The following is an 18,537-nucleotide window of genomic DNA, read 5'->3' as shown; positions in this document are numbered from 1 at the left end:
GCTATGGGTGCCAGCACAAAATGGTTACCATGAGCAGCAAAAAAAGAGGTGCCGATACTCTGTACTGTTGAGTGCTGTCACAAAAAAGGCACTGCCTATAAGAATTTAAATCTATCACTTAATTGTAAACAAATCTGGGAAGGAACCTGGGTTTTCTGCCATTGATAGGCCCTGCTGGGATTGCCCAGTTGCGGCAGGTTGTAGTAGTGCCCAAAACAAAGGCCCTGATAGAAGCCAGATGCTACTGCCAGCTCTGGTCACAAAAAAGGGTGATAAAACAGAGTCTATTTCAAAGCAGCTTACAATGTGGGCTAATGGTAAAAGTAGGGGCTTTGTTTTCTATATGTAGCAATGTAAGTCTATCACAAATGGTGTAATGCAGACTTTGCCAACCTGGTGCCCTCCAGATGTTTTGGACAACTCCCTTTTGGCCCCAGCTAGCACTGTTCACCAGGTTGGCAAAGCTGATTTAAGGAGTGTAAAACTGGCATAAGTTAGAGAGAAACAGTCTGCAGACATAAATATTTACCCTTCATAAAGATATGTTTTTGAACCTGTTTCAAGAACCCAATAGCACACTGTGAAACTGAGATGAGTATTTTTTTATTGGATTTCATCAAACCAATACAAAAGGACACACTAAAACATTTTTGTTAGGGAACAAGTTTTTTGTCCAAACAGAGTTACTACTTTTCAGTATTCTCAGAATTCTCTCATTTTCTCACTTTTGCCTCTATTCTGAATAAGCTGATCTCCTCACAAAGCTTTGGCTGTCCTCCCTGCCTTTTCTACGTATAGTATTTTCTAATAGATATATGTGTAGGGAGTTTTATACAAGCACTGTACTTGCATTGCAAAGCGAATTTGAGTGGATTTTATTTTATTATTATGTTTTCTAAAGAATTACGCTATAATATAATTAATATAAAATAATATATACATTCATCACAAACAGCTCTCCTGAAGATGACACCTTACAATTAGGAATTATTAGTGTAAAGATAACTTTGACCTAAACTGTGATGCCACTCAAGGGGTCTAGAGGGGACCACCTTTTCAGACATAACAGGAGTGCATAACAGAATTGCAGTTGTGCCACAGGAAGGGCAAGGGTAGCCACCTGTGCAGGTACTCCAATGGCTGCTCCTGCACCAGTGGTAGTAGGGTTAGAGTCACATCCCAACAGAAGTCCAGGGGCACCTGCTGTCCCCTTTCATTGACAATGGGATCCTATCACCAGATCCTATAAGTTGTCTAAGTGTAATAGCTCATAGGTTCAGGTTGAAAGAGATCTATTTTACAGATGGTCTTCCTTCTCACTCTGCATCTACATATGGAAAGCAACAATTCTCAGTGGCTCACTGTTTTCTCCAGAGTCATTCAAACATGGGCAAAAGTATGGGTAAAGTTTCTCTGTGAAAGTGTCTATGAAAGTATAGATGTGAGACATATTGTCAGCATCGTAAAAGGATACCTGACCACTCTCATAATCCAAGTATACCCCAATTCTAGAAGGATCTTTGGCCAGGGTCAGATTTTTTGGTTGCATATCTATAGCTTTTAACTCATTCTTATTCCTTAGCTTTATAAGCCAGTGACCCTCTTTGGGTGACAACGGGTAGTTCCCTTTGCGGTTAATGCTCTCTCTCACAACTCCTAAGGTCCACTTGGTCTTCTTCTGCACCTCCACTTCCCAGTAGTACCTCCCAGAGGTGAACCCTTCAGATGCCAGGACAGAAACACTGCAGTCAAATCTCTCTGGAATATCTGGCAGCATTTGCTTTATGTCATTATGTCTTACACAGGTCATCCTTTCAGAGAGAATCAAGTTTGGATGTGCTGTTTTGGGGTCCAGAGTCAGGAATGAAATGTCTAGTAAATAAAGAAAAACATAACTATTGTAACATAGGAGACATTTAAAGATTATTGTGAAAGTATACAAGCACCAGATAAATAAGGCCTTACTGTCAGAACATGCTAATTCATCTGTTATATTATATTCTTTTTATTGGATCATCTAAGGTCCCAAGGCATGGTTTGAATTCAGCAGCTTTACTGAAGTTAAGCACAGTGGTGGTTGGTGCCCATTGTGAGTGGTAGGGCGGAAGACAGGGAGGCCAACAACAGGAGGAGCCAGAGCCAATGACAGGTGGAGTCAGAGCCAATGACAGGCAGAGCCAACTAATTCTAATTTTGTCCTATCCTCTGCCCTGTGAAGTTCTGCAAGACCAACACTGAGAATACAAGGGAGGAAAGGAAAGAGTAAGGTGGTGCACACCATGGACTGGTTGTAAAAAAGCAGACAGATGGGGGCTGGCTGAGGGTAGACTGAGGTTGGGGGGGCAGTGCACCATTTGCACTAATGGACCAACCTCCACTGGCTAAGCAGGTCTGGGTGTGGTGATCACCCAGATGGGAAACCACTGGAGCTCTACATAGGCTATCTTGATTTCCATGGTGAAAGAAAAGTGGGATATAAATATAAGAAAAATAAGAAGAAAACTTTTCTTGGTGTAAAAATATGCAAACTGTTCATGACAACCTGCATTCCCTATACCAACAAAAAAGCAATGCAACAAACAATGTCATTGTCAATTTTGTCATTTTTAGTTTTGTGGGAGAAATTTGATTCAGTTCACATTTAAAGGTGAACATACCTAATTCATACTTTCTGAAACAATAAGTGAACCGAAACTCAGCCATCCTTGGAAATTCATATTTCCCTGAATTTTGCAATACAGTTCTCTAGCCAAGTAATGTGTACAACAATGCACATGCTAGTGTAAAGTATGCTTATAAATGTTTACATTAGTGAAAATAACACACAAAAATGCATTAGAGAAATTGCTTTGTAAAAATGTATATGTTAGGCAAATCTGAATATTAAAAATGTATATGGTAAGAGAAATTTCCCAGGGTTTCCTGGGAAGAGGGATTGGTTGTTCAACCGCTCTGGGTATTGTAGCTCTGTGAGGGAAATAGGGGTCTCCTAACAATTCTCAGAACCTTTAACAAACGTCAGCTCCAAGGATTCTTTGGGACAAGCCATGACTGTTTAATGTGGTATGGTACTGCTTAAATGTATCGTGCAGATGGGGCCTGATCTTCAAAAACCTGTTCTGCGTATATTGGGCTCCACAGCACCTTTATGAATGAATGAATGAATGAAACTTTATTTTTACCCTGCCCTTTTTCCAAACTGGAACTCAGGGCGGCTTACAAATAAAACTACATGTAGTTAAAAACATAGAAAAACATACAATTAAAATACGATTAAACAATGCACAACCTTAAAACCTTAAAAAGGAAGCAATTGGCTAGTTCAGATAGATTATGATGCTGACGTAACGCTGAAAACCCCTCTTTGAGGCATATAATGTGGGCATGTCCTGTGGTGTTGTCTTTCTAGTTAGGACTGTTGAAATATGCAGGGATGAGACTGTGCTGGGACCATCAAGGGGCAAGCATTTCCACCTGCCTGCCCCACCTCTCTGCCTGGGCCTTATCAGGAGGAGCTGCCGGCTGAGAGGTGCTGCTGCAGGGATGAGACTGAGCTGGGACCATCAAGGGGCAAGCACTTCCACCTGCCTTGCCCCACCCCTCTGCCTGGGCCTTATCAGGAGGAGCTGCAGGCTGAGATGTGTTGCTGCAGGGATCAGACTGTGCTGGGACCATCAAGGGGCATGCTTTTCCACCTGCCTTGCCCCCCACCCCTGCTCTTAGTGACATTTTTCTGGGGACTGCCCTTTACCAGAAAGATGAATGCTTTTGGTTTGCTGCTCCTGTTTTTTTAGAGATGTTAGGACTTTGTTAGTTTGATTTTTTTTTTTTTGTAAATTGTATTGTTTTTATTTGTATTTTGTATTTGTATTTGTGTGTAAGCTGCCTTGGGGGCCTATTTTGCCGAAAGGCGGCCTAGAAATAAAACATTACATTACATTACATTACTGTTAATGTCAGCTGGCAATGTTTTTCTTGCTTTTTTTTGGTCATGTTTGCAAAATAAAATTAAAAAATGAAAATCAGGGGTGGGGAACCAGTAGTCATGCCCAGCAAGCATGGCCAATGGTCTGGGATAATGGGAGTTGTAGTCCAGCAATATCTGGAGAGTTGCAGGTTTCCCACCCCCAGGTAAATAAATCTCTTTAGGAATAGATATTTCTTTTTGCTAGGCTAAATGGGTGGGGTGATATTAGTTTAATTTTATTAAGAAGAAAGAAGAAGCAGAACACTTCTGTGTGGCTTGGTTATAGCCTGTCTTTGCCCTTTATCCATTTAATAATACAGCCCTGTACAGATCTACTCCAGTAAGTTCTACTGAATTCAATTACGCTTAGTCCCATGTAAGTGTGTACAGGCCTGCAGGCTTAGTTTGATTTAAAGATGAGTAATTGGAATTGGACACATACCTGGGCTGAGAATGGATTTCATTTCTTTCCACATGGTGTAATGCATGGGCCCCTTGAACTCCCCTGCACTCAGAGTTCCGGTCACTAGTTCAGCCAGAGATGAATTTTCAGTTTTTTGTTCCATCCTGCACAGACCATTAATTCACACTCCAGTTAGTAGGAAGTGATACTCCCTGAAAAATTGATATGTGGTTCACATATCAAATCTTTATTGTTTAGCCAAAGGCCATCAAGATATTCAAAAGTACAATGAAAATGTGGTATGCACTGCTCAAAATATACCTATAACTATGTTTTAAAGTATATTTTGAGCAGAGCAACCGAAATTTTCACACTATATATATATATTCAGTACCTTTGACAATGATAAATATTATAATAGTCATTACAGAAATGGCTAAAGTAAGACCATACCAACCAATTTATAATTAATTGTCCCCTGATATATAAACATTCTCCATTCTCCTCTGTTATTCCAAATTGTACTGCCAGTCAGTCATATAAGATTCATAGCATTCCTTTTCAATTGACAAAATTGCAAGTAAAAAACTTGGAAAATCAAAAATAATGTTTTGGGTCTGGTTTGTCACCAAAATTACTAATACATCCTCTTGTCTCCAGTCACTTTGCTATGCGTTTCTATCAAGAGGAACAATATTGACTACACTGCAACACTATATGCTACCTGGTTAACATATATGCTACCTGGTAAAAATTAGGAACAATATAATTTATATGAGCATAATACATTGCAGAGACTGATTGCTCAAATACTGCTCCCAATCTGCAGATGGATTTCTCCTAATTAAGGAGTTTAAAATATATTTATTTATCAATATTATCACACTGGTATTTCACCTTTCCTGAACTTACAAGATCTGAACTGCGTGGTTTACAACAGATACTATTGGAGATCGCTGATTCATAGGGTCACCATAAGTCGTAGTCGACTTGAAGGCATATAACAACATCTCACCTTTCATTTACAGAACTCAAGGTGGCATACATGGTCCCCCCTCTTTTATCCTCAAAGCAACCCTGTGAGATAGGTTAGGCTGAGTGATAGTGACTGGCCCAAAGTCACCCAGTGAGCTGCATAGTTGAGTGGGGATTTGAATCCTGATCACCCAGGTCCCAGGTCTAACCACTACACCACACTGACTGTCAGTGCTGGGATGGGGAGGGATGGAAACACTGCCTTTTATTCTGCACAGAAGGATCTCTAAAGGATCTTTTATCTCCAGTTGCAGCACTAAGCACCACAGCACTCAGATTAGAGGTAAGTTTTCTGCTTGTTCTTTAAGAGTAAAAGGCAGCATTTCCCCCTATCCCCCCCCCGTCCGCACTAGTGTGAGGGTGGAGGAAAATGCATCTTTTACTTTTAATGAGTAGGCAGAGAGCTTTCTTTCCAGTGCAAGTGCTGTAGTGCTTAGTGTTAATATTGGGAGATAAAAGATCAATTTTATCTCCCAGGCTCATGGTTTGTTTGGAAAGAAACAAATCACAGCCCAGGTTCAGATGCCATGACAAGCCAGAGTCTGATAGCATAGCCCCAGATGGAGCTGGGGAAGAAGGAAGAGAGAACTTAGCAGCAGCAAGCACCAGCATCCTTCACATTCACATTCAACCATAGTTTACCTGACAAACCAGGGCAGTGTGTTTAATACCAATCAAAATGCTTAGTAATGAACCCAGCATTGTTTGCGTATCTACTTAAAATTGTTTGTGAGAATTACAAACTCTTTGCAAGACATATGCCAGAGGAAGAAAGGGGAGCAGGGCCCAAGGCTCATGCTAGCCCATAATGCTAAATTATGGTTTAGTGCAGCCTTTCCCAACCTTTGAGTCCCCAGATGTTGCTGGTCTGTAATTCTCATCAGCCCTAGTCAGCATGGCCAATAGTCAGGAATCATGGGGACTGTCATCCAGCAACATCTGGGGACCCAAAGATTGGGTTTAGTGTTTAGTGGGTTTAGTGTTATGGGTGAACCAGGTACTTCTCTTCTATAATATGAGAGATCACTCTTAATTACACATGGCAAGGCTCACAATTGTTAGGTGCAATAACGATTATAGTATACATAGGAGGTACCAAGAACCAAGGAAGTGAGAATGCACAGGGCAGCCTGGTCCCCTGGAGCACACACAGGCCACACGCTCCTGCCACTGCTTGTTCAGTGTTAGATTCAATGGGGCCTATGCAAGTACAGATGTGCACATGCAAGTCTCCCTCCTACAGGGATGGGAATCTTGGTCAGTCAGCATTCCTGTTCTCATGGGCGTACACCTGTACTCACATAGTTCCCTTTCAGACTGACGCAGAACACATGGTGGCAGGGAAGTGTGGCTGGCACACATGTCAGCTTCCAGGAGGCAGGTTGGTCTGCGCATTCTTGCTACCCCCAAAACTGTTTGGTACCCACACATGAATAGGGCTTGTGTCCTGACTGATTAAAGTAGGCCTGCTTTAATAGTTACAGAACACCTGCTTATAGATTCACACTTACCGTTCTATGAAAGCTTTTATTCCCTGTCAGAGAGAAGGAGAGAAAAGAAATGAGTTATTTGCTATCTTTGGGATACACTTTCATCATATGTGGAACCCAGCAAACCCAAACAGTTGATTAGGCCAGAAAACTTTCAATGCTAAGGTATGTATGTATATTCTGTAGTGATTCCTTACTCCCTCAGTGCCCTTTGGTACATTTCTGGCCTGGGAGTAGGTCTCATCCAGTGAGTCAACATGACAGTGAGAGACCAATTATCTGTTCTGTATCTGGAAACAGAGTATTTTCCCACATGATTCTGAAGATGTGCAGATGTCCAACAGAAGAAGAAGAAGAAAATCCTCTTATACTCCCCCTTCTGACTTGGAACACAGGAAGAGCCAGTTCAAAATTTGTTTCCTTGGGCTCCCCCTCTAGCACCTGTTTATCTATGTGTGGACCCTGCTAATTCAGAGGTAGTCAACATGGTGCCCTCCAGATATTGTTGGACCACAGCCCCATAATCTCTGACTATTAGCCACGCTAACTGGAGCTGATGGAAGTTGGGAGTCCAACAACAATATATGGCGCAGACCATGTTAACTAGCTAACTAGGCCCATTGGCCCAAGTCTCTCAGGTCTCTGAACATCAAACCCCATATTGAAATGCATAAGCAGCTGACTCCTACTGGCTACTGCCATGATTCATCTTCCTTGATGGGCCTTGATGCCCAGAATCATTCAGGAAGCAATCAAAGCCCACTCAGCTCATACACACAGTAGGCATCTCTTGAAGTATAGGCATTACATTAGCCTTTTGAGAATCAAGGCCTTCTTAGGTTGCTTCTTAGATGACTCAGATACTGCAATACTGTTAATACATGATGGTCATTAGCTCATGATGAAACCATAAACAAGGCTTGTTCTTTCTCTGAAGTTTTAAGTAACAATATTGAGATATCTTTGTGCAAAACTACATATAACTTGTGCTTTAGCCTGCACATTTTGCAGCTCCCCTGGTCAGGATATTAGTCTTGTCCAGAGCTCCAGTGGTGTAGTGAAGGGGACCACAGCTCTGGAAGCTTTTTTTTTTCCAGAGCAGAAGTGATGACATCATTTCTCAGGGTAACTGATAGAGTCTCCTTGCTCTGGCATGTGAATGAAACAATACCGGGGCGTACAGATCCTTTTCTTGGATTGGGTTTCTACTTCAGGACAGCAATTTAACTAATAGCACCTTAGCTGGGCTGGCCGAATAATGAGATAGAATGAGATAATTGTCTCAGGCAGCGGGCATGGAGGGCAATGAATTGACACACACACCCAATACCTCCGCTCAACTCATTATTAGCTTAGCTGGTGGCTGGCTTCACTTTCCAGCCAAACCTCATTATGAGGAAGGGGCAATGGGCTCTTTAAGAGTGAAGACTTCAAATTTCTAAGTTTAAAATTGCCTTTCTAGTCACCACAGTGAACGGCAGTGGCTCAGCCACTCTCCTTGTCACCTCACCCAGAAGGCCTTGTTCTGTAGGATCCTGTTGCCTCCTTTTCTGAGTGAGATGAGGCAGGGAGGAGGTGGAAGGCTTGGTGGAGCCATGGCTAATGAGCTGGGGAAGGAAGAAAGGGGAAAACAAAATTGAAGGGGCAGGAGATGGAGGAAAAGAAAGTGAGGGGGCGGTAGGGGCAAGAGGAAAATGGCGCCTGGCTGCCAGCACCACGAAAAGAGAGGTGAGGGAAGAAGGAAGGGGAGGATGTGGAATAGTGGCACAATCCCTCGTGCCAGGCCTGTCTCTTGGGAAGATTGTTTTTATTTCTAATTTGAAGGTTAAAGTTGGATTTCAGCTGGCTTAAGATCTTTCATTAAAGCTCAGTGTGTTTTGTTTTGTGAGTGTGGGTGCTTTTTTGTTGTACACTGCTCTGCGATATAAAAATACCTTAATAAACAAACTTATGCAGTAAGAAGCACTGCTGAGTTCAATGGAGCTTTGTCCAGGAAATTATGTATGGGACTGCAGCCATGCTACAAAAAAAGTTCAGTCTTTATGGTGCCAGAGGACAAAAGACTAGTCATTCTTCCTTCAATTTTGTAGTAAAATGTTGTTGCACAACTGCCTGTGTTGTTGGAGTCTCCTTGGTAGTATGGCTGTAAAGGTTGTTATGACGAGCTCTTGTAATTCAAAATATACTACTACACCACTGCAGAGCTCAGATAATAAGTTGATTCTTCTTATGGAAATATGCAGAGATACTCAGCATCTGAGCTGCGTGTGTGCCAGTGTGTGTATTTACCTAAGTAGCAGGCTTTTACCCTGCATTTAGATCACTTAAGACTTGGTAAAATAAGAAAAGCTACTTTATTTATAGAAAGAGTAGATAGGAAAGGCATACCTAGTTCTAACCAACTTAAGTTGGAGGCGCAATGCCCAGACTTGAGTATTGCCCTCATGACTCAGGAGAGAGAGCAAAGACAAAGATGTCTTCTCTCTCCTCGGACAGTCAAAGAAGAAGACAAAGGAACAGGGCCTGTTCTAAAGGGCAGCCAGGTGGGGCACTGGCCGAGGGTCCCTGGAGCTACAGGGGCCCCCTCAGCGGCCCCTCCACTCCCCTCCTGCGATCTGCGGCAGCAGCCACGGATCGCAGGGCAGGAGCTTCCACCTGCCCGCCATTCCCTCGCCCTACCTACCTGTCTTCTGCCTTTTAGCATTGCCCTTAACGAAGATGGCAGCTACAGTTTCCCTAAGATACTGAAGCCCCTGCTGCCATCTTAGTTGATGGCAGAGATGCACAAGCATAGCACATATGTGTGCCATCAACAAAGATGGCGGTGAAGGTTCCATCCCCTTAGGGAAACCATGGCTGCCATCTTGGTTAATGGCAATGGTAAAAGACAGGAGACGGGTAGGTGGGGGCTTGGGGGGTGCACACATGTGTGCGTGCACACACACTGGGGCCCAGGGCAAGCTGATGACCAAGGGCCCCAGCATGCCTGGAGCCGGACCTGCAAAGGAAGGTCAGCTTCCCTGAGCATATCAGTTTACAAAAGAAGGAAGTCAGGCAGAGAAGAGCACAGGTAAAGGTAGGCAAGCCTAGCCAGCTGGAGGACCCTAACTCTATCTTCCTACTGGAATACATACAAAAGAGCCCAAACAGGAGTTACTCTTGCCCCACTTCCAACAATTCTGAACGGAAATGATTGTTGCATGGCTCCAATTATCTACCCGGAATCTCAATTCTCAGTTAATTTCTTCCTTATTCCTATGGTCTGTTTCCTTGTACCAAGCATGTAGCAGTTGGGTCCATGGGCTACAAAACATTGGAACTAACGCATCAATAATATTCCAAACAATGTTGTGCTGTTAAGTCTGAATTCCTTACTTTCAGGAAGCCAGCAGAATTCTGCTGGTACAGGCGGGCCTGGATGCAGACCAGGGTATCCTTAGCACTCTGTGATCGGTCTTGGAGTTTGTTTAGATTTGCCTCCATTTCTTGGAGGAGAATTTCACCCTGTTCCTTTAACTGGTTGATAAACATTTTCTCCTTGCCATGAAGAAACTGGTGCAGTTTTAGGAATTCCAAGGAGATATGGTACTGAAGTTGCAATTTGTTCTCCTGGAATAAGAAAATGTATTAGACAAAGCAAAGACCACTCTAGTAGCTGAGACCAGCTTTGTTTTATGCTTTATAATTGTCAGTCTACTACTGTGGGTGCTTCCAGGTGGATATTTATTGTAAGATCAGTTGTCCTCATGCATGCAAGTTTTTTGCAGCATTCACACAGTGATATTGGCATCAAAATTCCAGTCCATATGCCCACACATTAAATCCAGATTCACCCTTTTCAGATCTTCCTGGAAAGGGTGAATTTAGGTTTAATGTGCGGGAATACGCACTAACTTTTCAGAAGTTAAAAAACCCTGTTGCCGACAACTGCTGTGTGATATTTCAGTGACCTGTTTGCAGTATTAAGACCCTGTCTGGAAGTACCCAATAATTAAAATTGCACTATTTGGCACTGCGAAGGGGGAGGGGAATATTTATTTTCCCTTTTAACAGTGGGCACAATCAAGAGCAAGTTCAATGTACATAAGGTTACAATTCTAGGCAAGCTTATTGTATATCAGGGGTGGCCAGATTTCAGCCTTGTCGGATCTATTATTTATTACTACTACTACCAGCCAGACCTTGTGCAAAAGACATACAGTTCAAATTGACCAGGGTGTTCTGTGCACATTCTAAGCCTAAGCATTTGTTTTCAGTACTAGAACTGAGCGGAACTCACAGTACTTTCAGACAAAAGACAGCTTCTAGGTAGCTTCCTTCATTTCAGTTATTTAATTTAGGTGGGAAATGGCTGTGTGCATACAGCAGTTTAAAGTGGCTTTGGTGCATACCATGTGTGCATGTTTTTCACATCATCTACCACATGACGTTGCCCTCGTCCAAGTGGCAGGCTGCACTTTCCCTCGATTTAATTTGGATTTTCTCAATCCATGGATAAAGTGGTAAGGAAAAATATCCAACATAACATCTGATGTTACCCATCTGTGGATGTACTGAAGCACATTGTGTGGGCAGGGTTTGTTTTCATTTTTTTACACGTGTGGTGACTTTTTGCTGGGTGCCATCTATCATCACATCCTCTATTTCTGTTGGCAAGGCATTCCTCAATACTAGTAACCCACTGTTTTGTGCAAGTCTGGTATGTTGGAAAACTTGTATAAAAAAATGGCTGCCCGGTTCACAAGTGTAAACAAATATCTGCGCACATACCCACAATGGACCTCAGATTTCCAGAACTCAGGGCAGAGAGCTACTGTTGGGGCTAGGCAACACACACATACACATGCTCCCTTCCACTATTTTGTACAAGTCTGGTATATCAGCAAACTTATATATCAAAAACAATTCTTGCCTGTATGCCCACAATGGACTTCAGGTTTCCTGAACTCAGAGATAGTGGGAAAGTACTACTTGAAGGGAGGAGACAGCAACACACAGTATGAAAACACCCCATCAAGTGCTGCCTACTATTGTAGACAAGAAGCACGGAGACAGAGTTCAACTGAAAGCGCTCACATGTGGATGAACATTCACAAAAGTGCACATGGAAATATCAGATCTGTGTGGCCCATGTGTGCATTAATATTCTGGTGTGTGCAGAGTTATTCTGTTGCTGCTATTCTTAAACAATATTAATGCTACTCACTTTATGACTAGAAATTTTCTCCTCCTGAGCGTTTTTCAACATCTCAAGTTTCACCAGGATGGACCGGAGCTGAATTCTCATCATGAGCAGCTTTTCCTGTGGGTAGAATATCACAAAGGTTGCACTCCCTGCCAAATAGTTCTATATCCAGAAAAGGCGATCAGTCATATTTAGATTATTCTCTGTCAGCCACGTAACAGAGTAGTAGGTAACATTTCAGTGGGGTCACTGAATTTCATATCTTTCACAGCCATAAATACATGAATATTCATATAAGCATATTCTTATAATCACTGGATTAAATCCACAAGTGAAGTGATGCTACAGGCTGCTTTGAAAAGTGAACACAGGGGTTCCTTGGAAGAATATGTGATTTCCCTAATCAAAATGTCAGTAATTGTGGATAAGGTTGGCTGAAAGTTAGCTTGCCAAACAACCCCTAATTCTGTCTTGAAATATATTCAGAAGCTGGAGATTTAGTGATATCATACAGCAGCGGGGAGGTTCACAAGTTCCATGTGAATTGGTCCCGAAAACCAATCTACATGGATTCCTCTTGAATTTCGGGTGCCTACTGAATACTTTTTTTATTCCAGCAGCCATTTTAACTGAATTTTTATTTTATAGTTATAATTTATTTTTATCTTTATTGTATTGAGTTGTACATCACTTAGAAACGATGGCACTTAAGTGGCACATTAATTGTCAAATAAAATAAAATAAATAAATGTGCACCCAAGAACATTCTGCAACGTGCAGAGTGTGTGCCCTAGGAAACTTCCCAGAATTGTCTGCAACATGCAAGGTGTCTGTGCCAGAGATGTAGGCATTCCTTGGCAGATTAATTGATCTGGAAAAGGGTTACTTAATAAAGCTAGAAAATGTTAAAATCAGTGGCAGAATGTGAGCTCTTAAGCAAGCACCATGTGTTCTTTTTGAGCTGTACCAGCCAGGGAGTACCTTTGCTTCGTGACTTCTTCTGTATGATGGTAACATCATCTACAGTTAAATAACTTAAATCTTTGAAGGAAATGGGGTCTCCTAACAACTCTCAGCACCCTCTACAAATTACACTTCCCAGGATTCTATGGAGGAAGCCATGACTGTTTAAAGTGGAATAATAGTGGAATGAATGTATGGGGTGAATGTGGTCTTACTTTCAAGTAAAGATGAATACAGGATTGGGCCGCCAGACAGTTTTGCTACTTGCACACAACAATTACTGCAGCATACAAAGTAGGGATGGAGAGAAATTTGGTGAGGTTCCCATTAAAATACCTAATTCACAATTCCTGAAACAATATGCAGTTCTCCAACCAAAAGCTGTGTACAAAAACAGGGAAAGTGTGCAGAAAATTTGGTCAAAGTTAAAAAAATGCATGCTATTAAGAAAAATTAGTGGGAGAAATGTGAATACTAGGCAAAGGTGCATACAAAAATGTGTGTATTAGGAGAAATGTGTACTAAAATAATGAAGAATTTTCACTTTTTTTTAATTGTAAACTGATGTCTGATGCAGAAATGGAGTTAAATTGAATTTAGGATTGGAAAACTGAGAATATAAGAGAAATCAAAATTGGCAGATTCATCCATCCATCCCTATTTAAAAGAAGGGGGAGAATGATATGTTGAAATATTCTAAAATAAAACAATACTTTTTAAATGTTCTCAAACTAGTATGGATATTGTGTTGCTCATCATCAACAGTGTCATGGTTGTTATCCAATAAGTCTCATGATGACCTGGCGTTATGATGGTTACCGTATAGATCTGCACAGCATCTGGGATGAGAAGAAACTGGGTGCTTTGATCTTTGGGTATCTGAGATTCCCGGCAGCTGAAGCAGGCTAGTTTTTCTTGTGGCTTCCAGTAGAGAGTCAAGGGCTCGCTGTGTTCGAGGCACTTCTGCTGTTGGCACCCCACATGAAAGGTCTTGATTTTATTCGCCATTTTCTCCAGGGCTTTGTTCGCTATGTACTTTTGGTCTGGAACATTTGAGTGGCATTGTGGGCAGAAGACTCCTTTTTCTTCCCAGACTGTCTCTAGACAAGGTTTGCAGAAGTTATGGCCGCAGGACAGGATGACAGGCTCCCTAAACAGCTCTAGGCAAATAACACAGGATAACTCCTTGGTGAAGTCGTCTGCATGCAGCTCCCAAGAAGTGTTAGAAGAACTGGCTATGACTGTACTGGCTTCTCTTTCATTAACGGAAGTAAATGAGGTAGTTGAAGGATTTTTGCTGGTGGATGTGGACATGATAGCGGAAGGAAAAGCCTTAAAGCAACAGTCAAAATGGGGTCATCCTGCCAGATGAAAAAGAAGTTAAATGAGATCCTTGTTTGTATGTTAAGACTCAAGTCTTAATAAAGGTTGGATGGTAGTTAGGTGATGAAATCCTGCATTACAGCTAATCTCTCCTTGATGTGAAACCATTTAATAGAGCACTACAGCTTCCATCATTCCTGATCATTGACCATGCTTGCTGGGGCTGATGTGAGTTGATGGACTACAACTCCCATCATCCCTGACCATTGGCCATGCTGACTGGAGATGATGGGAGTTGTAGTCCAGCAACATCTGGGGAACCAAGGTTAGAAAGCAGTGCAATGGAGTGGATGTGGGGAACTTTTAGCCCTCCAGATATTGCTGAACTACAACTCACATCAGCCCTGGCCGTTAACCATGCTTGCTGGGGCTGATGGGAGTTGTAGTTCAGCAACATCTGGAAGGCCAAGGATTCCCCATACCTGCAATAGAGTCTTCCCTCTTAAGGCTAACAGCAGATACAGGGAGGGGCAGAATATCTGTCAAGACCACAGCAGGGGAGACAGATAAAAAACCTCCCTCCTTGCACACTGCAGTCTCAATTAAAATCGGCAGTGGGGTGGGGGGCATGGTTGCCTTTTTTTAAAAAAAAGCACAGATGGAAGTGCTAACAACATAAAAAGAGCTCTGTTGGATTGGGCAAAAGGCCCGCCTAGTCCAGCATCCTGTTCTCACTGTGACCACACAGATGGCCTATGGGAAACCCGCAAGAATGTCCTGAGTGCAAGAGCACTCTCCCCTTCTGCGGTTTCCAGCAACTGGTATTCAGAAGCATGCTGCCTCCAACAGTGGAGACAGAAACACAGCAAAGGTGGCTAGTAGCCATTGATAGCCGTAGCCTCCATGAATTTGGCTAACCTTTTACAGCCGTCGAAGTTGGTGGCCATCACAACAACCTGTGGGGCCAAATTCCATAGTTTAACTATGTGCGATCTGTGAAGAAGTACTTTCTTTGGTCTGTCCTGAATCGTTTGACATTCAGCTCCAATGAATGGCCCTGATTTCTAGTATTGTGAGAGAGGAAGAAAAAGTTCTCCCTATCCATTTTCTCTACATTTACTGTCATGTATGGTTTGGTTCTGAGGTACACTGGAATTATTATCCTCCTTCTGGGAGGAAGAACGGGATATCAATTTAAAAGATAAATTAATTAAATAAATAAATAATATTGGGGTGCGGACTGGGATGGGGTTAGGATGAGAGAGACTGGCCTGTATAAAGCCACTCAGTAAGCTAAGGCCTGAGCTGAGATTTGAGTCAGGGAGATTTCCAGCCCGCACACGACTTGTGTGGTTAATTATTACACTAGATCAACAAGCAGCTACTTGATCTACAGTATTCACATTGGTTAATGGGCTAGGGTAGATGCCAACTGTGGGCTAGCCGTCACCTGCTTAAATAATTTAAAAACCATTACATACATTTTAATCAATTAGATCTCTGTAAATCTGCATAGAAAAAATATTGTTGCTTTGTTTTTAAATAAGGCACAAAAGGTCAGAATCATCATAGATGATTAAATTAATCTTGTAACTTTTGTGCTTTTTTAAAACTGTTTTTAGTTATTTTTATTATATATGTGAATGTATTAAAATTTTAAGAAACATCTACTGGTCAGTCAGTGTAATTTCTTCAGTCAATAAAAAATTAGTTATTTTTTTATAATTCAAATACATAAATAAAAAATGTTTCATCACACTTCTAAAACATACATTTTCATATCCTGATTGTCTTAACAAGTTTTATATTTTGACATATTTTGAGTTTAAAACAATAAAAAACAAACATATAACATCTGAATAACTTGTCTTTGCAATATTCAGTAAATGTTGATAAACAATTAACAGTTAACTTTAGAACTGTCCCACCTCTAGTCTTTTCTCTTTGGATCTTTCCAGTTAAAATTAACTCATTGAGGTTAATTTTTCCATAATGGCCAAATTCCACATTTTGTCAGCTACTCCTTTAATAAAGGCAGGTTTTGAGACCTCCAGTGTTTTGTTTAAATTAACCTTGCTGCAGTAGCCATATAACTAATTTTTTATCAATCTGATATTAACTGATTTACCTAACCAGTTAATTGGCTTTGTGTTGCAGCCCTAGCTAGAACATTAAGACAACTTCACACAACTGTCTTTAAAGATGCAGCTGCTCTATTTTGTCCCTCTGGGTAATGTCACCATACAATACTGCTAGTAGTAGTATTTGAAAAATGAAATGGACTGCCTTCAAGTCGATCCCGATTTATGGCTATCCTATGAATAGGGTTTTCATGGTAAGCGGTATTCAGAGGGGGTTTACCATTGCCTCCCTCTGAGGCTAGTCCTCCCCAGCTGGCCAGGGCCTGCTCAGCTTGCCACAGCTGTACGAGCGAGCCCCTTCCATGTCCGCAACCGCCAGCTGGGGGACAACTGGGCTCCTTGGGACTATGCAGCTTGCCCACGGTTGCACAGGTAACAGAACACATAACCCCTGAGCCACTCACTGTGGGGGTGATCTTTAGCTGGCCCTTGACACCCAGGAGACACGAGCGGGGATTTGAATGCACAGACTCTGGACTCCCAACCAGGCTTTCCTCCCCACTGTGCTATACCAGCTGTAGTAGTAGTATTTAGCAGTGTTAAGAGTGTGGAAGGTGTGGTACAGGACATAGCCATGGCATATAGCCATGGCATATAATCATTCCCATGGGGCGTATAATTTATTCTATACAGACATGATGTTGCTGGGAATTCCATGCCGCTCTGGACAAATACAGCTGCTCTCATCATCACTACCAACCTTATACCTTTTCTCATCAGTACTATTCTCCTGCTCTGGGTCTCCTTTTCAGAATTACAGACAGACAGAGACTGAGGACAGGAAGCTGGCATTCCATCTTGAAACAGCTTCCTACTGCCGTCCATTTCCTAAAGCATTTCTTCCTGACTCACCTATTTCCCAGAAATAATGTTTTTTTCTCAAGCAGCCCTTGTTTCTCTTCCACTCTGCCTCATTGACCAGCTTTGCAGTCCTGACTGATAACTGCCACTCACCAACTGTTTTCCTCTTCTAGAAGATTCCGTTTGTGTTCCTGTGAAATTATTTGCTTTGAGATCCAGCCAGGAGGCTGTCAAAGTGAGATCAAAATAAACTTCCATCAAAACAGGCCTCATTTTATTCTTTTCTCAGCAATGACATCCCCATGGCTCCTTTATGCTGTATGCCCAGCATATCCATGGGAGACCGTTATTGAAGTATGCATCTCCTCTAGTTTTAAACCAGGAAAAAATCCAGGAAAAAGGCCCCCTTTTGCCTTGTGTATGAAAAGGTCTTGGAACACTTATTTATAATCCTGGTATGATCAGAGTTGTTTACCATCAAGAATATTCCCTCCTGCACCTGCAACAGCAGGCACTGAGGCACAACAATACACTATAGGATAGTGTCCTGGAAGGTGGAAATGTGTCCCTATAGCTTTTGAGAACTCCCATTCCTGATGTCAGATTTGTGTTTGTTTATTCTTTTGCAGAGAGACTGGCCTGTCTATCCTACTGAGAATGCAGAAGGGAATAGATGGCAGATAATGTCATCTACCATATTGCAAGCTGAGCAAGTGAATGGACCTCTGATGTTGTGGACAATATTATTAGGTCTTGTAACAAAGTTGCCAGATATGTAGATATGTGAACAGAGTTGGCACCTGAGTCTGCATCTCTGTGATGAAGCTCTTGCTGTTGATGATTAGCTATTTGGTTTGGGGGAGGAGAATGCCTGTAAGCAAATACAGGTCTGCTATGGCATGGTATGAGTGAACATGCTATATTTGTGAGATAGATCTGCCTTTGTTTTGCTCTTGAGTGCACCTTAAACTAGTTTGCACGATACTTTGGCGGGCAGTCATGTGGTTTAAATGTATGGTGCAGATGTGACCTCTGTTGGGCCATTGAATACCAGCACCATCTTTGAATGTTTTCCTCTCGATTTTGCTCTAATAATCTGCAGCTTTTTTGATGCTTAACTCCACCCAGCCATAAGGAGTTTTGAGTTTGAGGCTGTGTACACACACAGCCACCACCTGGATTCTTAAGTGTTTACCAACACCACGAGAGTCCAAGTAACCATAATTTAG

General features: G+C 42.0%; 1 protein-coding gene across 1 annotated transcript; it reads right to left on the bottom strand.

Moving 5' to 3' along the window:
• Positions 1 to 878: 878 nt before the first annotated feature.
• Positions 879 to 14,357, bottom strand: TRIM69 (tripartite motif containing 69). The gene is made up of 6 exons (XM_061595101.1): positions 13,863 to 14,357; positions 12,102 to 12,197; positions 10,271 to 10,504; positions 6,917 to 6,939; positions 4,410 to 4,534; positions 879 to 1,872 (listed from the first exon to the last, which is right to left on the bottom strand). Exons 1-6 carry the CDS (start codon positions 14,355 to 14,357, stop codon positions 1,328 to 1,330), a joined length of 1,518 nt encoding a protein of 505 aa, XP_061451085.1. The 3' UTR covers positions 879 to 1,327.
• Between the last annotated feature and the right edge of the window lie 4,180 nt (positions 14,358 to 18,537).

This window comes from Rhineura floridana, chromosome 14, assembly GCF_030035675.1.
Source record: "Rhineura floridana isolate rRhiFlo1 chromosome 14, rRhiFlo1.hap2, whole genome shotgun sequence".
In the NCBI taxonomy this organism is placed as follows: domain Eukaryota; kingdom Metazoa; phylum Chordata; class Lepidosauria; order Squamata; family Rhineuridae; genus Rhineura; species Rhineura floridana.
Note: the sequence above shows the minus strand (reverse complement) of the source record. Positions and strands in the feature narration are given on the sequence as shown.

Bases quoted from the DNA above. Each gene is read 5' to 3' on its own strand.
- TRIM69 (XM_061595101.1), bottom strand. From the start codon at position 14,357: ATGTCCACATCCACCAGCAAAAATCCTTCAACTACCTCATTTACTTCC. The intron at 6,940-10,270 runs GTAAGGAATTCA...TCTCTCTGACAG, and splicing joins ATTCTGCTGGCTTCCTGAAA to GGAATAAAAGCTTTCATAGA. The intron at 4,535-6,916 runs GTAAGTGTGAAT...TGGTCTGTGCAG, and splicing joins ATAAAAGCTTTCATAGAACG to GATGGAACAAAAAACTGAAA.